Consider the following 26,925-nt stretch of genomic DNA (forward strand, 5'->3'; position numbering starts at 1 on the left):
CTTACCCTCCCTGGAACCAGTCTCATCCGGAAAGTGGGGCTAATCGCACCTGCCCTGTGTATGTCCCAGGCTGTTCAGAAGATCCAGAGGGAGAACAGATGTGGTATTTTATAAACGAAGTGCTACCTAAATCTAAGATGTAATTATCAACATGCTTGGGCACATTTACGAGAACTAATTGCTAGTGTTCACCTGCTTATTACTGCAGCCCAAGAGTCCAATACAGCCACAGAGTGGAAGCTGTCATGGCTACTAGGGGTCCTGGAGTTGATTTCTAGCTGCCATGATTTAAAGACTCCCTGAAGGTTTTGGGAAATTTTAAGTATCTGTTTTCCGTTCCCGTCTTTCCTTAGCAGTGGCTCACACCTTTACGCTCTTCTTTGACAATTTAAGACCAATGAGGAAAGTCTGCCTTCAGTGGAACTCCTCGCTGGCCACCAAACGAGCCAAATTGGCCCATAACCCACATCAAAGAAACAGGCATCTCTATCCCCAAGGATCAAGTCCAGGGCAGCCAACATGTGCCCAGCAGGAGCCCCTTGAGAGACTGAGAGGCTGAGGGAGGAAGGAGCAGGTGAGAAGCCCACCACCCATGCTCTTGCATTCAATCAACATTCATCGTGCCAGGCACTGCTCTGAACACTGGGAATGACACAGTTCTGAACAAGACATTCTCTGTCCTCAAGGAGCTCGTGGTCTCAGGGCAAGAAGTCTCCAGAGGCACAGCAATTTCCTGCACTAGGCAGAGGAGTGCGGAGGCCTGGGTCTGAGTAGTAGGCCAGGCGCTCTAAAGCAGGAGAGACTGGGTTCAGACATGGGCTCTGCCAGCTCCTGGCCCCTAGAACAAGCTGGGACAGGTTCCTGCAGCTCTCTAAGCCTCCATTTCCTGATCTGTGCGATGAAGATAATAATGGTACCCACCTCCTAGGGAGGGGTGAGGCTCAAGGAGTTAATACACGTAAAGTGCAGGGAACAAAGCCTGACGCATAAAGCAAGGGCTCCATAAATACTGTGAGGCTGACGTTATCACCTTGTGACCCCAACAAGGGTACCCCTCTGGGCCTCAGTTTCCTCATAAAACGTGGAAAATAATAACTAGCTTGCATGGCTACTCTGAGAATTACACATCAGGAAGAATATAAAGCCCATGGCATTAAGGAGTAGCTCAGCCCTGGAGACTCGCTCCAGGCCCCTTTAATCCAGCAGGCTTCCCAAGAAAAAGGCTGAGGCTGGGAGGAGAGGGGAACTGGGAGAAGGGCCGCCATTAATATTAAAAAGGAAGCAATTTTTTTTCTGAGAGTGTTGTCATTTCTAGGAGTACCTGCATTTCACCCAACATTGTATTTTGAAAAGTTTCAAACCTAAAAAAGGTTGGGAAAATTGCAGGGTGAACTCCATCTTCAAGTATGTTTTGCTATATTTGCTTTATTGCATATCTGTTCATCTCTCTATCTATCCTTTATTGATAGTTTTAAAAATTAAGTTAAAAGAGGTTTGAAGACCTCTTCCAATAAACAGAGCCTTTACTTTTCCTCCTGACACAATTTTCACAGAAGGTTTAGCCCTCCTGATTCTGTGGCCATGCCAAGCAGGGCCAGATGAATTCTCAGAAGCCTTGTCTTGCCCCACAGTAAACCTCATGGCCACACCCAGTTGAGGGACAAGGATGGACTCAAGCCTCGGTGCGTTCCAGAACAAGGCAGTGTCTCTGGCAGACTCCATGCTTCAAATAAACTGGTACCAAGGACCATTATGAACACCTATTGATGGAAATGATGCTGCATCTCAATAAGTGGGTTTAGGGAAAGCTTCAGGCAGGCTCCCCTGGCCCCGAAGTCCCTTCACAGCTCTGCACAGTCTTTGTCTTGTTAGATGCCACTTCTGAGTCACTAGACCGGTGAGTCATGCCCAGCAAGGGAGGCCATCTTGAAAGCAAAACCAAAGAGCATTTTCAAGAAAAATGAGTGGGACCCCGAATTGAAAGAGAATAAGGCTTTTTATTGTCCTAGCAAAACAAAAATGAAAGAAAAAAATGCTGCCGGAACATTGTGGGTTAAACTTCCCAGCTGCAAATTTTCCTCTGGGGAAAAAACTGAGCAAAAAAAGTTTTTACATTCTTTTGGAAATCTGAGGGCAAGAGGGACTTGGAGGATACGTCTCAAATTAGGCAGACCTAACAACCTGTCCATGACTTGTCCCGACCCTCTTCTGGCTTAGTCAGCCATTCCCAAAACATGCCAGGGCGGGTGACGGGAGGGGGGCTTCACCTGCACCACCGACTTCCTCCACCAGCCACGCCTCTGTCTGGTCTGCTCAGAGCATCCAGTGGCCACAAAAGAGGTGAAATGGAGAGAAAAACTGCCAACCGAGGGTGGGGGTGTGTGATCAGGGTCACAGCAGAGGAGAGCAGCATGATCGTAAGAAAAGCTGGGTGGGCTCCCACGAAGCCAGGCCACAAAGCAAGGGGAAGAGAATTAACATGGAATACCTACTGTGTGCCAGGGAACCTTCTCATTGTCATCACCACAAGTTTATTGAGAACCTACTACTTGCCAAGCATTGTCTTTAAAGCAGGGACTTTCACAGCACCCTGCCTGGGTTTGAATCCCAGCTTCCTAGCTGTGTAATGTTGGAAACGTTACTTAGCCTCTCTGTGCTTCGGTTTCCTCATTTGTGAAATAGAGATTGTAAAACAGGGTTATTGTAAGAATTAAATGAAATAAAAATATGCACAGGTTTAGGACAGTGGCTGGCACCCAGCAAGCAATGCGTGCATAAGTCCTGCCCATCCGTTTTTTTAGATGAGGCAGAAAGAGGCGAGGTGACTGCCGAAGGACACACAGCTACAAAGTAGCAGAGCCAGGATACTTCCTGTCCTTTACCCCTTACAACAAGCCCGTGACGGAAGTGATACCCTCTTCCTTTTATTGATGAGTGCTCACAAGCTCAAGAGCGCTCCAGTAACTGGCTCATGTCACAAGCTGGCAAATGGGAGAGTGAAGATTTAAAACCCAAATTTGCTGACTTTAAAGCCCTTTCTCAACCCACTAGACCAGCGGTTCTAAGACTTTAGCAAAGGTCAGGATTCCTGTGGGGCTTGTTAAAACGCAGACTACCGGGCCCCCCTTCGGAGGTTCTGATTTGGCAGTGCTGAGGTGGGGTCCAGCAACTTGTTGCATTTCTGACAAGTTCCAGTGATGCTGACGCTGCTGGTCCAGAGACCACACTCAGAGAACTAGTACTCTACAGTCATGCACCTGTATGCACAACATGAGGTGGGAGAAGGGGCAGGGCCTAAACACCGTGGGTCAGTGAGGTTTTCCCACTCTGGCAAAGTGCTGCTTACTTCCCAGGGCCTAGCAAATACCCAGTGTAATTACACAGTCCCTTCATGTCTATGATTCACTGGATCCTTCCACTAACCCTAGGTAGTGATCATTATCTCCACTCAATGGGATTTGTTTTTAGGGGCCTAGGCTGGAAAATGGCAGTGAGGGACTAAACCACAGATCGCCTGACAAGTGTTCTGTCCTCTTCTGCAAGTATCTTGTCCCGGAAAGCACTATCTGCTGGCGGAGACTGGCTCTGGTTCCAATCCGTATCTTCCCAGGGGACATGGCAGCTCAGGAAAGAGCTCGTAGTCCCACCGGGGTTTGGTGGAGGTAATTCCTGGTGGGAGGAACTCAGGGCCAGTTTTCCACCATCATTTCCAGGCCTAGGGAAGTCTACTGCTCACAAAACACATCTACCATCTGTTCACTCCCTTTTCTATAACCTAAAAGCTTTAATATTTGACTAAAATACAGTTCTCCGGAAAGGATGGAAGCATTTGGGGCTAATCTCCCCTGGGCACAGCTTGTTCATATTCTCACTTAGAACAGCTTGATGGTTAGGTATGTTTTTGAAAGCTGTTTGGACATATAAGCCTTCAAATGATTAGTATCCAGACTATTTAAAGAACTCTTATAAATGGATAAGAAAAAGACAAACCACCAGAGGAAAAAAAATAGGAAAAGATATGAATAGATCTTATTCACACATGGCCAATATTCATGTGAAAAGATCTTCAGCTTCATTATTTGTCAAGGAAATTCAATATAACACAACCATGCAGTATCATTTCACATCCATCAAATTGGCAGTATTAAAAAGTCCGATGGTACTCAGTACCAGCTAGGAAGGAAGGAATCAGGAACCCCACACACTGCTGGTGGGAACGAATTAGCACAAATGTATGGAAGTCAACTTGGTAATCTCTCTCAAAATTAAACAAGTATATACTTTTTAATCCAGTAATTATCCTTTTAGGTATTTATCCTATACCTATAGCCACAAGTGTTCAGACTATAAATTTCAGAAGCATTGTCTTTGGAGAGAGATATATAATATAAATGCATTTTATTGTATATAAGGTATAGACAAATACATTCATTGAATGTCTGCCATGTTCAGGACTCAGTGTCAGGCTGAAAAGATGCCAGGAGTCCCCAGAAGCTATGCTACTTCTCACCTGCCACCTCCTGATAAAAAAAGGGTGGGACAAAGAAGGATGGTGGTGTGGAAGACCTTCTGGTTGATGCAGAAGTGAAGCTGCGCCGAAGGAGCTTCCAGCCACGGTTTTTTTCCCACAGCTCATTGAACATTCTGGCCCCACACGTAACCATATTTGGGATGTGATCATATGGTGGAAGATCTGGACAAATATTAATAATAACCACCACCATCTTGTGAGCCGCTATGTACCAGGCACCTTATATACATTAATTCATTTAATCATCACAGTAACATTATGACATTGGAATTATCATCCCTGTTTTACAAATGATATATAACTGAGTTTTAGAAAGATCTGGCACCCTGCCCAAGACCACAGAGCTTATTAGTGACAGATTCAAGTCATAGTCTGTCTGACGCCGAAGCATAGGACTCTAGATGCTCAAAGTGATGCTGGCATCATCATGAGACATTCAGGCCACCTTTAAAAACATCAGACATAATCGGCATATGGATTTCTTTCATTGCATGATATTTATGAACTTTACTTCCCCCCTCCAAGAGTACAGATATCGGAGTATGTTTACTTTGTGCAGGGAGATGTGGCAGAAAGGATGCTGTATGGGTACTGAGGCCTGAACTTGCCACTCACCAGTCATAAGACCTTCTGCAAAGTCACTGTCTCTTGCTCCACCTTCCTCATCTCTAAAATGGGGAAAATAAATACCATCCACCCTCCCTCCTTCCAGGACATTGTCAAGACCTCATAGTTGACCTATTCTATAAATTGTAGAGTATCATATAACATAAGACATTATGATGGCCTAGTCCCCAGGTTGTATGAGGGAAGAGGAAGTAGAGAAATAGAGCAGTCAAGATCCTATCTAAGAAAAGAGAAGTGTGGCATGGCAACGGGCCCCAGGAAGCCATCGGTGAACTCTAGGACAGGAACAGAGAAAAGAGGAGAGGATGGCTGTGTACGCAGTACAGACCTGGTTTTAAAAACTATAAAACTAGGAAACTTATTCTAACCCAATTTACTACAGTGGCAATATCCATTTATTCCTCTTTTGTAAACATTCACAGAACGCCGGGAATGACACTATGCATATAATTATCACTCAAGGAATACTTGTTGCAATTCCCAATCTATTCAACTACTCAGGCAAGCTCAAGAAAAGGTGTGTGCAGCCTGCAGCCCTACTAAATTTCAGCAACAGTTCTTAATGCCAGTGGGGAAGGAATTTAATTGGCGCGTTGACAAAAAGTAATAACACATCCTTTGAAAGCCAGCAAGATGACAATGCCAAGCCACAGACTCTCCCTAACTACCAACAATAGCAAAGCTTGTTTCTACACAATAAATAAATATTTGAAAGATAATTACTGCTGCTCTTTGTCAAATTTATTTTTAGAATGCTTACCATGTGCCAGCACTTTACAATTGTTAACTCATTAATCCATTCAATCCTCAAAACAATGCCAGGGTGGGAGGGTGACAACGGCTTCAGTGACAGGGCCCTGGTGCAATCTGGCTTCTGCCCTGGATCAGGTCGGCCATTTTAGAAATCAAGGCATCTCAGGCTCTCAGAAAAAGAATCCTCAGATGATGGAAACTGATGAAAAGGATGAGACAGGACACACACACACTCACCCTCACACACACTCACATGCATACTCATACATCCACACATTCACACACACACACTTGCTCACACTTACACACACAAGCAAACAGGTATCTACAAAGTACCAAGCCCGGACTTAGCCTGGCGGGGGATGCAAACATGAAGTGGATGAGAACCTGCCCACCTGGAATCTGTAATACCAGATGGACAGCAACAAATGCCTGACGGAGGAGGAAATACTAAAAGAGGGGTTACAGGTGGCAGGCACCCCAGGAAAGGCTCCACAGAGGAGACGTGTCTGTGCTAGTATCGATGGATGGGCAGGAAGTGGCCAGGCTGAGAGAGAAAGGCTCGGCCACTGCAGACCCAGGGAAGGCAGTGAGCCGGCAGATCCTGTCACATCACCGCTTAGAACACTTTTGCGGCTTCCCAGATCCCTTAGAATAAAACCCAAACGCCCGTCATGGCCTCCCCATGTGCCCTCCCCTTCCCCCTGTAAGCTCGGCACCCGGGAACCTCGCCACTTGTTCCCTCTGCAGGATCGCTCTCCCTTGGCTCCAGGCTGGAGTGACTCCTCATCGGGCTTTGGGTCTCAGCTTCCACTGCTCGGCCTCAGAGGCCTTCCCTGTCCACCCCACAGAAGCCAGGGCCCTCTGCCCGGTCTCCTCTCCCGGGAGACTATCTGATTCCTTCCAAGCACACACAGCAATCTGTAGCAGGGATTTCCACCTGTTTTATACGTGCAATGCCTGTTTCTCCCTCTGCAAGCAGTTCCACGAGCTGGGGCCTCACCTATCTCGTTCACTCCAGGGCCTGGCACGCAGGCGGAGCTGATAAAAATTGAGGAATGAATGAACGAACGGAGGGAGTCCGTGACTGAATAAGAAGGGTGAGCGAAGGCCCTGCGGAGGCCAGGGAGGAAGGTGTTTGGAAAGTACTTGATCGTGCCTAGAGCTCACCAGATAACAGGGAGTCACGCAGACAGGTGGGAAAGGGGGTGGGTCCTGCCGCGGAGGCCCTGGAGGCAGCCCCGGGTCCGGATTAATGCCCCCAACGGGTACTGCATTGCAGGCGCCGGGCAGGTGCTGGGGGTACAAACCGGAGGACGACTGCGTCCCCGGGGCACCCCGGATTCCTTGCGGGCAAGGCCAAACGACAAGACAGGGGCTTGAAGGAAACCAGCTGCGAACACCTAGGCCAACTGGAGACGCTTAAGGAGCCGAGGGGGCACGGGGGAGACCGGCCCTGCGCGTCGGCGCGCGCCCCGGGGGAGCTCGGGGGCCGGCCGCGGCGGAGGGTCGCCCCGGCCGCCGGACATCCAGGCGGCGCCCCTTTACCCACCACCCCCCACCCCGGCCGCGGGCCCCCGGGCCGAGAAGGCGGCCCGAGAGGCGGCCAGCGCCGCCCGAGCCCGCGCCCGCACTCACCCTGCGCCGCCGGGGGCCCCGAGCGCGTCCGCCACAGCCGCCGGCTCGCCTTCCACGGCCGCAGCGAGAACAGCCGCCGGCTCTTCTTGCCGCCCTTCTCAGTTGCTCCCATCGGTGCGCCCGCGCCCGCCCCCGCCGCCCGAGGTCGCCGCCGCCGGCCGCCGCGCGTCCGCCCCGTGCGCCCCGGGGCACGCGCCGCCGGGGAGGAGCCTGCGGCCGGGCGGGGCCGGGTGCGCGGGGGCCGCGCCGGTGCCTCCGCGCTCCGGAGAGGCCGAGGGATGCCGGGCGCGGCGAGGCGCCGCCGGGGCACGCGAGCGCCGCGGGACGTGCGCTGGTTTTACCCCCAGACACAGATCGTGCAGGTGAAGCTCCGACAGGCGAAGGGTTTGCCCAGAGATCACACAGCGGCTAAATCGTGGCCGTTCCCCAGGCCTGAGCTCTCACTCTCTTTTTCATACCTTGCTACTGCCTCAGAGGTAGAATTCTTTTAAGTGTGACAGATAGTCCTGTTTTCCTCATACAACAGATTATGGACCATGCATGATTTTTCGAGAACCTGTTCTGCGTCCAGGCGCTTTCACACACGTGCCATCCAACCTCACGGCAGCCCCGTGAGGTGGGAGGCATCTTCCCATTTTCCAGATGAGGAAACTGAAATGGCCGAGCTGAGGCTGCGCCCGCTCCCGCCACTTTGTCCCTGTCGTGATTTTGGTTACAACTGGGAGAGTCTGGGAAGAAGGTCAAAACCAAGATCCTTTCACGCTGCCTGGCTGCTGTTAAGAATGGCTAATATTTATGGAGTGCCTTCCGTGTGCCGGATTTTACACACATTACCTTATATTTCCTCTCCCAGTGATACTCATGGGAGAGAAATTATTAACATCCATGCTTAACAGACGGGGGAAACAGCATCAGAGAGGTCAGGTTACACATATAAAACCTTAATAAAGCTTATATGTTAAGTTGAATCATGAAATTGCCGTTTTTGTAGGCCCAAACATTATCGAATATCATACAGGAGCTTCACCAGGCGATCAAAATTAAAATCAACAGTGGAGGCAGAGGAAAATCGAGTTCCCGCAGATGTGTTCCACGGAGAAAGATGTGACATCTTTGTGATATTCTGGCGGAGAATGCACAACCTGAATCTAATCGGGGGGAAATGTAAGATAAACCCCAAATGAGGACTTTACTATTAAAGAGGGGCTGGTGCGGTATTGTTCAAAGTGTCAGTGTCATAGCAGATGAAGAAAAGCTGTGACCATGTTCTGGATTGAAGGAGACTCGAGACACGGCAACTAATACCTGAGTCTAGCCTGGACCCTGAGTGGGAGTTTTTAAAAAAGACTCTAAAGGACATTAGTGGGTCAATTTTCAAAAAAAATGAAATATAGATTGTAGATTAGATAAGTGTTTATCAAGGATAAATTTACTGGAGTTGACTACACAGTGGTTATGTAAGAAAATATTCGTATTTTTCAAAAATCCACACTAATTAGGAATAAAAGCCATGATGAGTTTAACTTACCTTCAAATGGTTTAGAAAGAAGTTTCACATATGTGTGTCTGTGTATGTGTGTGTAGCGGGGAGCAAATGATAAACCAAATGCAGCAAAATGTAATGGTAGGTGAATCTGGAGAAAGAGCATATGGGCATGTTGTGTACTCTCCTTGTTCTTGCAACTTTTCTGTAAGTTTGAAATTTATCCCCATGTAAAAAGATAAAAAACATTTAAGTTCCATAAAAAAAGAAAATAATGTGGGAGGAATCCTCTACCTGATATTAAGGTCTATTATAAAGCTGTACTCATCAAAATAGTGTGGTATTGGCAGAGGGCTAGACCACAGATCAATGAGACAGAATAAAGAACCCGAGACAGACCCACATCAACATGCCCAACTGATTTTGACAAAGGTGTAAAAGCAATCCAATGGAGGAAAGATAGCTTTTTCAACAAATGATGCTAGAATAATTGGACATCCATTGACAAAAAAAAAGCGAGCCTCGATCCACACCTTATATAAAAGTCAGGTCAAAATGGATTGCAGAAATTAAATGTAAAGTGTAAAACTAGAAAACTTTTAGGAAAAAAAATAGGATGAAATCTTCTAGGATCTGGAGCTATGCAAAGAGTTTTTAGACTTGTCACCAAAAACATGATCCTTGAGTGGAAAAACTGATAAGTTGGACCTTATCACAATCAAATACTTTTGCTCTGTGAAAGACCCTGCTAAGAAGCTGAAAGGACAGGCTACAGATTGGGCACAAACACTTATGCAACGAACTACATATCCACAAATGTTTAAAATCTCAAAACTCAACGTTAAAAAAACAAGCAATCCGATTAGAAAATGTGCGAAAGACATGAACTATTTCACTAAAAATGATATACAGATAGATAGCAAATAACCACATGAAAAGATATTCAGCATCATTAGCCATTAAGAAATACAACTTAAAGCTACAATGAGATATCCCTACATGACTAAAATGAAACGGCTAAAATGAAAAATAGTGAAAATACCAAATGCTGGCAAGGATGCAGAGGGAAAGACTGGATCTCTCATTCATTGCTTGTAGGCATGTAAAAGACACAGCCACTGTGGAAAAGAGTCTGGCAGTTTCTTAGAGAGTTAAATACTCAACTACCGTAAGACCCAGTAATTATACTCTTGGGTACTTATCCTAGAAAAATTGAAAATTTACATTCACACAAAAACTATACACGAATGTTCATAGCAGCTTTATTTGCAGTAGCCAAAACCTGGATACAACCCAGATGTTCTGTTTTATTCTTTCTCTAATCCAGAAGAATAGGAAGACAGAAATATCAAACGAAGAAAGGAAGTGGGAGAGACTGGGATGAGGGTGGAAATCAAGAGGTATTCTCTCTCTCTCTCTCTCTCTGTCAGCAATATGCTGAGTTTTCTTGTACACCAACCTTCACTCTCCATGGCATCCAGAAGAAAGTCTGAAGAAATAAGCCCTTAGAAGAAGTGATCTAATTAACAAAGCTACTCAGGAATGGCGGCCATGTGCCACCATCTGATACCCTAAACAAGGGTTGTCCTCTCTTCCTCTTTCCTTCTTACCTGCCCTTGGAAACAGGACACCTGAAATCTAGTCCTGGTTGCCCAAACCATCTGTGAAATATTGGTTATGTCCCTTCCGCTCTTTGCTGACTATTTTAGTCACCACCACCACTCCCATTATGGAGGGGATTTCACCAAATGACCTAGAAGTTTCATTCTAGAGTCTGCCACCATCCTTTCCAGATGTCCTGGCTCTCACTAGCTGGTTTTGGAATACTGCTAAGTGTCAGTAGCCCCAGTGGGCCTGGCGTAGAGACTCACCTTTTCTTCCATTGTCCTTGCACATCCAGTGGATCAAAATAGCTCCTCGAGGGGCCCACTAGCTCACTGCTTAGACCTCACTGGTCAGGGCAGGCTGAGAGAGACATTCTTGGACTTGCCCTTTTAGTCCAAACATCATGTGATTTCATGGCACTCCTCCAGCCCGGAGCTGAAACGAGGCCAGAAGGCTCTGGCTCCCACGCTCAGAACTTGCTCCAGGCAGATCCAGTGGGGAGACTTCTCTGCAGTCTGTGGAGACCATGGGGAAAGAATGCGGCCTGGGAGAAGATCTTCCACCTGAGCAGAAACACCCCAGGGCCCTGAGGCACATTCATGAGCATTAGCAACTTGGAATTTCTTTTGAAATGTCAAAAATGCAAAAGAAGCCCACTTACTTGTACATCTGGCTTACTGAGCATAGGAGAAAAACAAAGGGAGAAAAAACCCTTGAATTCCATTCATGTCATTGTGTTTACAAAGCTAAGTCCAGAAATATGAAAGTGACAGTCCTCAAAATCAATGGGATACAAGATTTTCCTGGGTGTGTGCATGAGTGGGTGCGTGTGTGTGTGTGCGTGCGTGACAGTGTGCATGCCTGTGAGTGCACATGCGTGTGTGTGTGTGTGAGAGCTCTAACAGAAAGTACTTAGGGTGTCCAGCTAGGCAGAGCTGTGTGAATTCTGGCTGTGCCACTTACTAAGTGTGTGATCTTAGCCAACTTTTCCAACTGCTCCAAGTGTCAGTTTTCCTGTCAGTAAAATGGAGATAGTAAACAGCACCTACCTCACAGGGTGATGATAAGTTTTCCTCTTATACGTACAGTATCTAATAAGGTCAATAAATGGTAGTTTATTCTAATACTCTGTCCATTTAGAGACAATGACAGATGAAGAAGAATGGCATCTTCTTTTGCAGTGAATAAATAAATGTGTGTGTGGGGGTGTTTAAAGAGAGAGAAATGGAAAGGATTTTGATGTTTGGTGAAGGTCACATCCTTCAAACTTCATGACTTAATTCTGTGTCTCTCTTCTATTATCCCTGAGGGGTCCTGTACCTACCCTCCCTTACAGAGAGTTCCAGAATGTAAACCAAACTGCATAGCCTGAAGGCATCTCAAGTGCCTTTGGAACCATCGGAACTAATGGTGTGGTTTCACGTTACCCCAATAGCAATGCCGATTGGGCTATTATTAGTGCAGAAAACAGTTAAGGGCAGTCTCCACTTTAAACTGATTTTTCAATCTGAAGTTCTCCAAGTTTACAAGATTTATGATATAATCAAAGTTTAAAGAGCAATTCCTCAGAAAGCCTCCCAACCACGACCTGTTCAGCAGTGGTACCTGGTGTGAGAGGAGGAGAAACTGCTGATGCAAAATGTTTTCAGGGCTTCTAAGAGACTGTTTCAAATATCTATTGCTACACAATAAAACACCCCCAAACTTAATGGCTTAGAACAGCAGCAGTCATTTATTGGCTAATGATTTTGCGGTGTAGGCAGGACTCACAGGGGACATTCCTTTCTGCTCCAGATGATGTCAGCTGGGGTTGCTCAGGGTTGAAGATGCACTTCTGGGATGGCTCACTCCCACAGCTAACAGGATGTGCTGGCCATAGCTAGGAGCTCAGCTGAGAACCTTGATTCCTCTCCACAAGGCTGCTTGGACTTCCTCACAGCATGGCAGCTGGGTTTCAACAGGGAGGAAGCTGAATCGGAGGCTTCTTAAAGCCTGGGCTCAAAAGTCCCTAGAAAGTTCTTCCTGCACATTCTGTGGGTTGAATCAGTCACAGGCTCCAATGTTCAAGAGAGGAGTGGCGTGCACCCACGAGGAGGGCAGAATAATCGGAGGTCACCTTCAGGGATGGGCTAGCACAGGCCCCTACCAGCTGGAGAACAACCTCGACCAGCAGCAGGCAGGGTTATGCCCAGAGTCTCATAATTAGAGATTAGAAGGATTGTGCTGAGTGAACACTCCTCGCCCTGAGGAAACTGGGGTTCTGCAAGAGGCCCACTAAATGGGAAAACAGACCCAGATAGGGGGCACTCATTCAAAGGAAAGATCAGAATATCACAGGTTAAAACCACAGAAACTTTGCTGAGCACCTACGGAAAGTGAACCTCACTAGACCTTGTGTCTCCCCGACTGAGGGATGCGAATGGAGCACCCCGCATGGCATCAAAGACCCGGACTGAGTCTCGTTCACTTGCCATTGTAATGTCCCTGCACAGAGTCACTTAATCCCTCTGAGCCTCGGTCTCCTTATCTGTAAATTGGGGATAATAATACTTGCCTTACCCTGTGCACAGCAGGGTGATTCCAATTCCTCTGGAAAGCAGGGAGATTCCGTGAAAGCACATGTGAATGTATTCTGTTGATAAAAATCCAATGAACTACTTTGCAAATGTTTTATGAGTAAATGATGCACTGACTTTTAAGATCTCGGAACTTTAAAGAGAACAAGCCCCTAGACCTCACTTTCTGCAAAATTTGTGCCTTGTGCTAGCTGGTGGGGGTGATGTGGGTGGATTGAATCCACTCATGGCTTGCGATGCAGGCTTGTCATGGCAGGTGTCAGGTGGGAAGATAGGGTGAGGTGGGAAGATGAAAAGAAGCAAAGTCCAGACTGGAGTTTGTGTGCCTACCTCATGCGTTATGATGTTATTATAATGTACCTCGTTATAGTACTAATTCAGGCCTTCAAAAATGCTGATTCATTTTTAAATTGACCTAAAAATATAAAAGATGTTATTGAGAGAGGCAGCATTGCACAGCTATTAAAAGCCCAGACCGGTGCCACACCATCCTGACTCCACCATTTACTGGCAGAGGGACATTAGAAAGCTGCATTCACAGCTCTGTGCCTCAGTTTCTCATCTGTAAATGGGCATAACGAGCGCCCACTTCCCAGGGCTTGTTGTGAGGACTGAGCGAGTTGCTATGCGTAAACACGCAGAACAGCACCTGGCGATGAGTAAGTGTGAGCTATTGTTTTGATTGTACTCCAGGCTGGGCACCGTGCTAATAGCTTACATGATTTATTTATTGACAGCACTCCATGAGCATCAACTAACTACCTACTGTGTGTCAGATATTATTGTAGGCTCTTGGGATTCATGAAGAATGAATCAGATAAAGATGCCTGTTCTCCTGGAACTCACATTCTATTGGGCATGGGTGAGACAGACAGTAAATAATAGGTAAAACAAATAAGTAAGCTTTGAAGTTTGACAGAAGATACAGGTGCTATGGATAAATGAAAAAGTAGAGCCGGGGGAGGGGACCTGGGATGCTGGTTGGGGGAGGAGCAGGGGCGGGTTGCAGTTCTGAATAGGGGGTCATGGCAGACCTGGTTGAGAGAGAAAATGTGAGCCAAGGCTCGAAGGAAGAGAAAGAAGTCAGCTATGCAGGTACCCAGGAGAAGAATGTTCCGGGCAGAAGGGCCAGCTGGAGTGAAGGCACTCCATTGGGAGCGAGCCTGGCAGGTTTGAGGACAGCAAGGAGACAACAGTGGATGGAATAGCAAGCGAAAAGGGCTGCTGTAGGAGGAGAGGGTGGGAGCTGGCCGGGCAGAGCACGGAGGAGAGTCTGGTAGGCTATGCTGGGCTGTAACTGCCGTCTGAGGGACATGGGAGCCAATGGTCAATGACAGGAGCTATTACTGTTCCATTTGCTAATAAAGAAACTGGGGCAGAGAAAGGTGAAGTACCCACACTAAGCTATACAACTAGTAAATGAAGAGTTGGGATTACTATCCTATAGATTCTTACCATTTTTATAGGGCCCAGAAGAATGATGCAGAGGAGGGAGGGAAGTAAACAGTGAGGAAAATGTGGCCTGAGCATCCTGTGTAAATTGAAGGGATTCAATCAGTGATCCTGAAGGTCTCGATGCTACGGTTTATGGTTCACTGGCCCCCAGAGAACAGATGGACTGAACGTCATGGAAGCAATGGATGAGACGGCCAGCATCTTTGCTTGGCCAATTGACCCTGATCTTGTATCCCCACAAGACCTTACCCATACTCTGTCATAGCTCTTTCTATACTGTATTGAAAATATGTGCTTAAAAATCTGTCTTACTTCCATAGACTAAGCTCCCCATTTTTGCACCTGACACCTGGCTGATTAATCACAGGTTCTCTGCACTCAGCACCAAACTTGGCAAAGAGGCGGTTCTCAAGACATATTTACTTATTCTGGCTTCACTTTACATTGGAACAAAGAGGCTTTATTCCAGGGGGGTGGTGACCATGAGGTGGCCCAGAGACAGCAGCAGCACCAAGTCGCTCCCTCTCTAGGCCGGCAGGGCAGAAGACGAAGGTCCTGTATCAGTCCAGGGGGTGAGGTCCCCAGGCAGAAGCTGAATCAAGGGGATACCTAGGAGAAGAAACAGCCTCTGCCAGAGATGGTCAAGAAATATTTTCTGATCTGTAACTTAATGTGCACCCAACAGAGCCCAGACCTCCCCCACTTCCAAGGAGTGTTTCCAGAAATCCTCCTTCTCTATCTTCCCCATAACATCTGGAGCTTAGGGGCAGTGGAGAAGGGTGATTAAAAGCATGGAATTGATCACTTCTGGGCAAGTTATTAGCCTCTCTGTGCCTTGGTTGTCTCCTCTGTAAACCTGGGAAATTAACGTCTGTCTCAGAGGGGTAAGCACAAAAAGTATCGGGGAGGGTCTGGCATAAAGCAAATGTCCAAATTATGCTCATCCTTGCCCTCCCTTTTTAGGTGACACAGAACACGCTGTAACAAAAGGTTTTTGTATTCAAATCTTTTCTGTTAGAGAAGAACTTTTATGTAGAGACTGGAAAATCTACCAAAGGGCAAGAGACCTTTCTGGAAATTTTTGCCCCATGGCTCAGATTTGAATGTTGCATTGGTGGATGGGAAATGTAGTACAGGGTGAGTGGTTATCTACAGACACTTCATTGGGAAGTTTTCGAGGTGTTAAAGGACAGGGCCATGGGAAGGGCTGAGGGGCTGAGGGAGGGTAATTTGGGGGTCCCTTTCCTTCTTTCTTTAATCTCCTTGTCAGAGACCTTCATGAAAAGGACAACCCAATTGTGTGGTGACAAATGGTGTTTTTCTTTATATCTTTCTATTTCTTTTCTTTTTTCAAACTTCCTATGAGTGAATATTACTTGCATAGTACAGTAGGAAAAATTAATTGTCAAGTTTTAGGCCCACCGACAAAGATGAGTCTGTTAGAGATGCTTTAAACTGGGCGGTGATGGGGAGCTGGAAATAAGGTGGGCTCTCCCATGGACCCCGCCGCAGCTGCGAGGGACAGCGGTGGCCATCTCAAACCAACCCCACAGGCGGGACCTGCAACCCTCACCCCTTTGTTCTACCAGAGGGCACCTTTGCAATAGTTAGAATCGTGATGTGATTCCCTCAGGGAAAGCCTGCATGCTTTTAAAACTTGGAATGTGCACATACTTCCTTTTTTTGGTTGAGATATAATTATGGTTAAAATTGGAGTTTTTACCTCCCCTCTACTTGCTGCGTATCTTTGTCATCATGGTGTTCGTTTGCTTTTGTGACAGAGATGGCTGGTGCTCACCAACATCCACCATTTCTCTCCCTCCTAGGCACACAGCTAGCCTAGTCCCCCAGCCTAACATGCACTTGGTCAGGGCCGCGTGACTGAGTCTGGCCAAGGGAATGGGGAATGTACAACACTTGGAGGCCTGGCCTCTGAGAGCTCGCACAGAACCCTCCGAGTTCTCTTTCTTCACGCCTCAGCTGGCTGGAGACAGGCGATGCAGTGGCTGACTTCAAAGTCCTGAAGGAGGGTGGAGCTGCCTGATGGAGGCAGCCCGGTCCTTGAATGCCTGCCGGAAACCGACCCCTCCCGTCCTCCGTCGATCATGTTGGATGGCAATGTGAGCAAGAAACACCTTTGCCACGTCCAGCCAGTGAGGTGTGCAGTTGTTTGCCATGCAGCTAGAACCCTCTCACTCCCACACCTGGAGAGGCTGCATCTGCGGGGAGAACTACTTGTCTCGGAGACGTGCCCCGACGACATGACGCCAGACAGACATTCCACGGGAAGACTGGCTGGAGCTGCATGTTGACATCTCCCAAGGGGCCACAGAAAGCAACTAGGCTCATCTGATGTCACCTCTGAGGACAAACTTCTCTCAATTACATATGCTGGTTTACATTTCCCTCTCTATGAAGAACTACCTCCGCTTCTTATTGTGAACTGTGCGTTGTTAATGATGATGGAGAGAACTGAACCAGGGGGATACAGTGAAAGGTGCTGCAGAGTGGAGAAGGGCTTGACAAGATGAACATTTGAGAGAGCTTGCTTCTGGGAGCTCGGCTTGGAATAGGGGGTCGCCTTCTCCTGTGATACTGACATGCCTCCATGAATTCTTCATTCAACAATGACCTTGAACAGATTCTGCCCTAGACGCTTGGGACAGGACTCTCAACAACTATGGTTCTTCTACTCATGGAGCTTGTAGTCTAATGGAAGAGAAAGACATTAAACCATCAATCTCTCAAAGACATAATCATGCAAGTGGAATAGGTGTTAGGAAGGGAAAGCCCAGCATACCGGCACTGTGAAAGCATATGAAGGGGGATGACTAAACTCACTGAGAAGGAAAGTCTCTTGAGAAAATGACGTTGACTTTGAGACCTACAGGATGACCCGGAGTGTCCAGGAGAAAAATATTCAAGGTACAGGAGACAAATCCCAATGTAGGAGGAGTACTATTTACTCCTACTAATAACCAACACTTATACCTTCTATGTGTCCAGTAGGCATCTAAGTCCTTCACCTACATGAATGTGTTTAATCCTTCCAGAAACTCTATGAGGTAAGCACTATTATTATTTTCATTTTACAAATGAAAAAACTGAGGCAGAGAAATGTTAATAAGTTGCTAATAAACGGCCTAGGAAGGCTTTGGACTCCAGCGATCTCGCTCCAGAGTTCGTACTCCTCATCACAAAGGTCTACTGGGACTCGGGGCACTCTAGGCGGGAACAGAGGAGACCTGGATGGCTGAAGGATGGTGAGTAATGCAAAAGGTGGCACAAGAGAAGCAGGAAAGATAATGCATTTGGGACTCCTCTTATGGACAGGGTTGCGCAAACCTATGGCACGTACTAAGAGGTCAATAAAGCCCCCTAAAATTCCATAAGCCTTCTTGGTCTTTGTCTTCTCTACACAAACTTGGTGATGTATGAACTTGGGGAGCCATGACCACTGGGTGATAGGGAGGTGGTCCTGTCCCATTAGCATGCACACAGCCCCTCAGCCATGAGTTCCTCCCTCGGAGGTTAGCAATTCCCCTTGGGGGATGTGCCTCGGAGCCACCCCTGTATCCTACCAATGGGTTCAAAGTTCTTGCTGCCCTGGGAAGTGACTTTTGCTGATGCTGCTTATGATCCCTCACAGCCTGTTATACCTCCCAGATGAGCCTAGAGTGAGCTGATGACATCACACTGTCAGCACAATCGTTCCCCTCAGATGCCCTCCTCACACAGTTAGCAAGGCTCGCACCCTTCCTGCAGGCAAGTGCAGAAAATGCAAGGGAAATCAAAGCTTCTAGAGCTACATTGTCCAATGCAGGATCCAGTAGACACAAGTGGCTATTTAAGTTTAATTACCAAAATTAAGTTAAATGATTAACAGATGGATTCCTCAGTTGCACTAGCCACATTTCCAGTGCTCAGTAGCCACATGTGGCCAGTGGCTACTGTCCTGGACAGCACAGGTAAAGAACGTGTCTATTGTTGCAGAAAGTTCTGTTGGACAGCACTGCTCTAGACACATGCTTCATGCCTCTGGGGCTCATCTAAGACCTATGACCATGGCAGAGCCCTGGGTGCATTTTATTCCAAAGCCCATTCTTATTACACTATGTTTCATTCCCATCCATGGATTATTCTTTCTCACTCAACTAATGTACACTGAACATCTACTGTTGTCAGACTCTATGCTCGTCACTGAAATAGGCTGAATTATCCTTTTGCTAAAAAGTCTTAGATGACTAGAGCAACAAAGGTTTGAAATATGGACATACTGGACTATCCCTTCTTTTGTGGGTTTTGGGTGGATGCTCAAACCTCAGGCAAGTTACTTAACCTCTCTGAGTTTCACAGCACTGTTGTGAGAAATAAACGAGATAATGTGTAAAGAACACTTAGTAAAGACTCAATAAATGGTACCCAATATTGTCACATCATCGTCATCATCCCAGTTGGCAGGGAACACAGTAGGAAGGGCACTCAGCCTCATCCATTATGGGACAGTACTAACTGTTATAGGCCTTCCTGGCATTATCACAGATCTATCTTCTTTATAGCATTTAGTCCCTGGTCTTAGTTCTGCCTGGGCTGCTCCTTTTTGCTCTTCAATATCTGCAGAATGTGCACTCTGGTCCCCTGCCCCCACCTGGCCCCGGGCCTTCACCTTCACACTCTCCTTCTCCTTTTCTTGTCACTCTCCTGACTGTTTTCTTCTTTCACAATATCTTTCTAAAAAAGTAGAACCCAGAACCTTCCCGAGTACTTCAGGTGTTGCCCAAATACTGTATATTCAGTGTCTACCAGGCTACATGGCCATGAGGAGGGATTCCCCTAAAAATTTTTTTAACATTTTTAAAATTCATTTTAAAAATCATTTATGAAGGTTTTATTTCTGCAACTGAATTTTAAAACTTAAATGTAAGACTCAGTCCATATATACTCCACACACATACACAAACTTTTTTACACAAATGGTATCATAGTCTACATATTGTTCAAATTTTTCATTAACAGTATATCTGGAAATATTTCCAGTGCTGAGTACAATGATACGATGACTTCCATTAATCTGAACACAATGATCCAGTTCTATTATAGGTGCTAAGATTCTCTCCGTTGTTTTTTGGGTGGTGGGGAATTTTTTAACATTAGGTTGGGCTATTGTAGAGTCATATAAAATCTCAGAATTTTTTTCATAATAATTGTTATCAAGCCACGTTCTCCCATTCTGTACTTCTGCAACTGAATTTTTAAAACCTAAATGTAGGATTTGGCATTCATTTCCATTGAGTTGCATTTTGTTGTTTTGACCTAGACTCAAGGTCTTTGAAATCTTGTCTTTTATCCAGTGACTCCTCCCAGCTGTGAACATAATCAATATAGTTTTACTTCCATCTAAGTCACTGAAGCATCACAGGCCAAGAACAGAGGCCTGTACACAAAGAAACAGGTGTTTCTTCCTCCAAACCCACGGATCTGCTTCCCCTTCCACTGATCTTGCCAGGCGTCTTGTCCTGGGACTGCGTGTTCTACTGTATCCTGACCCTTCGCTTCCCCCTTCCTCCATTTGAGGTCTCCCCAGTTAGACTTGAACCAAAACCACGGTGAAGGAGAAAATGTATCAGTTTACACCTCCTTAAGAGCTTTGGTGACAAAACCAAAATTCAACGCAGGATGAGTCTGAAACAATAGAGATAAAGTAGGGTTTGGGGGTCCACTGAAGATCCCAACTGAACATAAACGTAGGTCAGAAACTCATTTGATGAATCCATCACTTATTAACCATATCTCCAGTCAGGAGGAGATGAAAGAGAGGCAACACCCAGCCTCCTTGTAAAGAATCAGCAAGCCAGGAGGGGAAAGAGGCATATCCCTGTGTGTGTCACTTCTACAGAACTTAGAGCGTGGAACGTGTGCAGTCATTAATGGGGTTTCCAAATGTCAGGTTCTGTCTCCTTCCAGGCACACAGCAAGATTGTAGCTCCTCACTTCTCATGCCTTCCCCAGAGGCAGCCACAGTTAACTGTTCAACATGTACCTTTCCAGACCTCTCTTCTACATTTCCACATATAAATAAAATATGAGTAAAAATATCACAAGAAAGTATATAGAAATATTCACCAAATTCCACCCTTGCCACAACTCTGCAACTCATCAGCTTGGCTCTTTTGTGCTTTGCCACAGTGAGGGAAGCAAGAGAAGCAACAAACAGAGGTGGTTGTGAGTCTCTTCCTGGGCCTGAAGAATAAGTTCTGAGCACACCGGCAGGGTGGAGAGGAAGCAGGGAGAACCCCTGGGCTGACAGGACAGGAACACCTGTGTGAACCAATGACCAAGAGACAGCCGGGAAGATGGATGTCTTGGCAGATGCCACTGTTGACGACCTCAAGTATCAGATGGACTGACTGCCATCCCCATCTCCCAGTTCCCTGGAACTCAGATGCAGCCCTGGAGAAGAGGAATGAGAAGCTTCAAATTCACTGAGAGCATATCTATGAGGTCGATATGGTGGAAACTCAAAACAGAAATTAGACTACATTATAGAAAAAATAGGAGAAGTTCTATTGCTTGTACACGAGTCATGGACTTATTATCGACCACACACACACACAATATTTTTTACATAAATGGTATCATGATTTACATATTGTTCATATTTTTCATTGACGATATATCTGAAAAAATTTCCAATGCATAGTATTCCATATATAGATAGACTATTATTTATTATTTAGCCATATCCTTACTGTAAGATATTTAGATTGTTTCCAGTTTTTGCTGTTTCGGCCAAGACTTCTGTGGATATCCTTACGTACGTAACTTTGTGCACATACATATTTCTGTAGGAAGGATTCCTTAAATGAATAGAATATAGAATCAAAGAACATGTGAATTTTTAATTTTGATACATACTGGCAATTTGCCCTCCAAAATGACTCTATCAGTTTTTTTATATCCTGTGACAGTATATAAGTTTTCATTTACACTATAACCTCATAATCCTGAACATAGTTAGTATTTTTAATTTTTGAGAGTTTGATAATTAAAAATGTTTTTCATTGTACTTTTTATTTCCCTAATTGAGAAGTTTAACAACTTTTCATGTGTTTGTTTACCATTTGTATTTCTTTTATGAATTGTTGGTCTCTGTTCATATCTTTTACCCATTGTTCTGTTGACTTTCTCTTATTGATTTGTAGGAGCTCTTTACACATTATGGATACCAATCTTCTCTCTGTGATATATAGTGTGAAATTTTCCTCCAAGTCAGTCAGTTTCCTTTTAACTCTTTAAAGTATTACCCCGGACATAAAATTTAAGTCTTTATGTAGTCAAGGCTGTTGATCTTTTATTTTATGAATGTTTTAATTATGAATGACTTTTAAATTCAGTATTATAAAACCGTCCTTTACATTTTCTTTTAATACCATTATAGATTTAAATCAATTTAAAGCATACTTCTCAAAATTTTCAATGGACTCTGTTTACCAAGCTTTACCTTATATCAGCGACTGTGGCAGGCTGGTCCCCATGCTGCCAGAGTACTCACTCAGACTGTGCCGTGTTATATGGGCGAAAGTGAAAGCAGTACAGAGTGCTACAGCAACACCCATAGGAGGAGTGAGGGCAGCCTGCATGGAGAAGGTGATGTGGGCGGGACGGGGAAAGGCAGAGACAGGTTTGACAAACAGGGAAGAGAAGAAGAAACATTCCAGGAAGATGGAATAGCATAAACAAAGACCTAGAGGCCCCAAAGAGCAAGGCACGTTTGAAGAATAATGTGGTCATATCTTAGTTTGAAATAGCTGGAGTTTAGGGCTCATGGGGATGTGGCAAGAGATGCAGCAGGAAAGTTAGGACCAGACTGTGAAGGACGTTGAAAAATGCACACTACTTTATGAAGTTGCAAGTCATCGTTGGACCTGAGATTCACTTGAAAATAGTCTGAGAGTGGGGAAGTGGGTGAGGATACAGATGAAACAGGACTGGCGAAGAGCTGATAAGTGTTGAAGGTGGATGATGGTCACGTGGAATGCACTGAACCATTCCTTCTCTCTACCATTACATATGTTTGGGAATTTTCCTAAAACAAAATTCTTGTCTTATGCAAGGACCTTCTTTGGCATAAAATAATATTGGAGTGTTTTTGTCATTGCTGTTGTTAATAGTACTGTTGAGTTTTCAAAACAACAGGTCATAGATTAGTAAACTATGATTGTATTTCTGATAAGTAGAGAGAGACCTAGAAAACTGGGCACCAAAATTTGAAGAGGTCACCCCCTAGGTGAAAGAATTAAAGGCATCAGTGTATATTTTTCTATACTGTGTGAATATTATATATCAAATTGTATTCTTTTTAAAATCAGAAAAACAGATTTTCAAAAAAACAAATTTAGCAAAAAAGCTAAAAATTCAATTATAGAAGAATAATTGATATGTCCACATGATGGACAACTATGAAGCCACTAAAAACAATATTTAGGAAGAAGATATATTAATGGAGAGAAATTCTTATCCTACAATGCCAACAAAAAAAGAAGCTATAAATCCATAAGAAATACTATTATAACTCTATGTAAGAGGGATGTATCCACAGACAGAAGGAAATTGGAAGAGTAACACCAAACTATCAGCAATAGCTACACTACTCATTTATACTCCATCCCTTTTTCTTTACTAAGCACATATCATTTCTGATTTCTAAAATGTGAGAAAAAACCCTCACATCTCTCTTTGAACTCTGTCTTTTTGACTCCAGAAAAAAATACAAGGAATAAGTGGTGATAATAAAAAGAGAAAAACGCTTCAGGGTAATTGTAAAATATGAAATTTTCTTTCTCTTTCCAGCTTTAGTCAACTGGGACAACCCATCGTAGGAGTTTGAGAAGTATAGACTTCTAACAGACAAACGTGATTAGCCAAACTAGATTTCTAGGAGATCTAAAAAGTTATTAGATAATCTTGTGTTAATATATCACAGTGTAATCCTAATTAACGATCTCATTTTTCTTGTACAATCATAATGAATTTAATAACTGAACTCTTTGATAGTTTTCCATAACTTAAATGAGGATGTGCAATCATAGAGAATACATCTTTGCAAGCATTCATAGAAAGTCACAAAACTTGAACAAAATCTTCAGAAGTTCCATAAAGTAGAAATAATACAAAAAAATTGTTTGACCGTAATGCAGTAATACTAGAAATTAATACCAAAATTAAAAAACCAAAAGCTCTTCCACATAGCAATTTGAAAGAAAAACTATTAAACAGCCTTTGTGTGAAATAGAATATACAAAACAAAATTGGAGAAATTTGAAAAGTATTATAATGAAAAACGTTGCATTTCAGAATTTGTGCGATATTATTATGACAATACTCAGAGGAAAATTCACAGCCTTAAATATAGAAGGAATATAAATGATAGAATATCATTCACAGCCTTAAATATAGAAGGAATATAAACGGATAGAGTGAATATAAATGAATTAAATTTTCAACTCAAATGGCTAGAGAAAAACAACAAAGTGAACTGAAAGAAAGCATGAGGAAGGCAATAATAAAGATAAAAACATAAATCAATGGAATATAACCTAGACCCATAATTAAAAACTTCTTAGAAAAAAATCAGTTAAAGAGACATAGCTAACTTTTGAAACAGAGAAAATTTAAGCATTCTTATTTTCGGAGAAACATTAGAGGCATTCCTTCTGAGGTGAGGAACAAGCTAAGGATGCCATGTCTCCACACAATTTAACAGTGTGTTGGAAATGTTAACCAGTGCAGTCAGACAAGAGAAAACAGAATTAAGAAGTGGAAAATAAATAAAACTATTTCCATGTACAGCTATTATACTAGGAAGACCCAAGAGAGTCAATGTTATAACAGAGAAATAATAAAAGAATTCCTCAACATAGCAGAATATAAAACTGACATACAAAAATCAACAGTCAACTGCCAGCCAGACAGCCAACTGCTCCTGGTCTTCAAGAAGATGAGGAATCAGCACCAGAATGTGAACCAACTGGGCCACTAACACACTACTGAACTGGCAATTGTTTTAAAAAGAAAAACTTCCTAGTTTCTGAAGAACACAATGAGTTGATTACACGACACTGGAAGCTGCATCAGGATAAAGCAAATAAGCAAATATGTTAATGTTAATTGAAACCATGATTTTCAGTGTAAGAGGAAAGATATTAAAAAAAAGGATATGGAAAAATCCTATAATGCTTAAATTTGGATTTGAAATTTCAGTACGAACTTACAATTTAAAATGCATAGTTCTTAACTGTGTCTAATGTCACCACAATAAAAATAAGAACGCTTGGTGCCAAGATATTAGTGGTTTCTAAATACCATCGCCACTAAAAGAAACCAGAGCTCTGTGGAGAAATGGCTACTTCCTGGTCTTGGAAGGGAAAGTACAAGATGACTGTGTGAGATTTTACGCCAAAAATCAAGTAAGTGTTCAAACACTGATGGAGCCATATCAAAAAGGAAGGAGAGCAACTTGAAGAAGATCCTCCTTGCCAAATTTGGGACAATTTGAGCATGAGAAAGCATAATTATTTGAACTAAAAAAGGAGTTCAGCAATGTGTCAGGATATAAGGTCAATATACAAAATTAATTGCATATTTTGTACACCAGCACTGAACAATCTGAAAATGAAATTAAGAAAACAATTCCATTAACAAAGGCATCAGAAGAACAAAATAGGAATACATTTTTTAAAACAGCACAAGACTTGTACACTAAAAATTACAAAACATCACTGACAGAAATTGAAAAAGAATTAAATCAATGGAAAGACATCACATGTTCACGGATTAGAAGACTTAATCTTGTTAGGATGGCAATACTCCCCAAGTGGATCTGCAGATTCAACACCATCCCTATCAAAATCCCAGCTGTCTTTTTTGCAGAAATTGTCAAAGATGAGCTGATCCTAAAATTCTTATGGAAATGCAAAGGATCCAGAAAAGCCAAAACATTCTTGAAAGAGAACAAAGCTGGAGGATTCACATTTATTATTTGAAAACCTACTACAGAGCTACACTAATCGAGACTGTGTGGTACTGGCATAAGGATAGACATAGAGATCAATGGGATAGAGTTGAGAATCCAGAAATAAAACCATTGATCTATGGTCAGTTGATTTGCAACAGAGGTACCAAGACAATTCCAATAAATGGTGCTAAGACAACTGCATATCTACATGCAAAAGAACTATCGGACCCCTACCTCAAACCACACAAAAATTAACCCCAAATAGATCAAAGACCTAAATGTAAGAACTATAAAATTCTTAAAAGAAACATAGGGGTAAATCTTTGTGACTATGGATTAGGTAACGGTTTCTTAGATATAACACCAAAAACACAAACAATAAAAGAAAAAGTGGATAAATTTGACTTCATCAAAATTAAAAAATTTTGTGCTTCAAAGAACACTATCAAAAAAGTGAAAAAAAAACCCCACATAATAGGAGAACATATTGCAAATCTTATATGTGATGAGTCTAGTATACAGTATACATAATGACTCTTACAACTCAACAACAAAAATATCTCAGTTTGAAAATGGGCAAAGGATTTAAACAGATTTTTCTTCAAAGAAGATATACAAATGGCCAATAATAAAATATGAAAAGATGGTCGAGATCATTAGGGAAATGTAAATCAAAATCATGAGATGTCACCTCACATCCACAAAGATGGCTATAATCAAAAAGACATAACAGCAAGTGTTGGCAAGGATGTGAAGAAATGGGAACCCATATTCATTGCTGGTGGGAATGCAAAATGGCACAGCCACTTTGGAAACCAGTTTGGCTGTTCCTCAGAAAGTTACACGTAGGGTTACCATATGACCCAGTAATTTGACTCTTAGGTGTATACCCAAGAGAATTAAAAACATGTCTGCACAAAAACTTATACACAAATGTTCATAGAAGTATTATTCATAATAGCCAAAAACCGGAAGCAACCCAACTGTCCATCAATTGATGAACAAATAAATAAAAAGGTGTACATACACACAATAGAATACTATTTGGCCGTAAAAAGGAATGAAGTACTGATCCATGCTACAACATGGATGAACCTTGAAAACATTATGCTAAGTGAAAAAGCCAGTCATAAAAGGCCACTTACATGATTCCATTTATATAAGACATTTCTATTCTGGAATTGTCCAGAATAGGCAAATCCATAGACAGAATGTAGATTAGCGGTTGCCAGGGACGGGGAGA

General features: G+C 43.8%; 1 protein-coding gene across 5 annotated transcripts in view; it reads right to left on the reverse strand.

The window, feature by feature from the left end:
* DNAJC6 (DnaJ heat shock protein family (Hsp40) member C6) overlaps positions 1-11,023 on the reverse strand; it is a 135,162-nt gene extending 124,139 nt beyond the window's left edge. Inside the window, exon 1 of one of the 5 annotated variants that reach the window (XM_005610521.4) lies at positions 10,904-11,023. In XM_005610521.4, coding sequence (XP_005610578.1) covers positions 10,904-10,928 — 25 coding nt within the window. In that variant the 5' untranslated portion in view covers positions 10,929-11,023. Of the gene's footprint in view, positions 1-5,918; positions 6,289-7,549; positions 7,735-10,903 lie in introns of those variants that run through there. The other 4 variants (XM_023641943.2, XM_070268908.1, XM_070268900.1 and 1 more) reach the window with 4 other exon arrangements.
* Positions 11,024-26,925: the final 15,902 nt, after the last annotated feature.

This window comes from Equus caballus, chromosome 5 (assembly GCF_041296265.1).
Source record: "Equus caballus isolate H_3958 breed thoroughbred chromosome 5, TB-T2T, whole genome shotgun sequence".
NCBI lineage: Eukaryota > Metazoa > Chordata > Mammalia > Perissodactyla > Equidae > Equus > Equus caballus.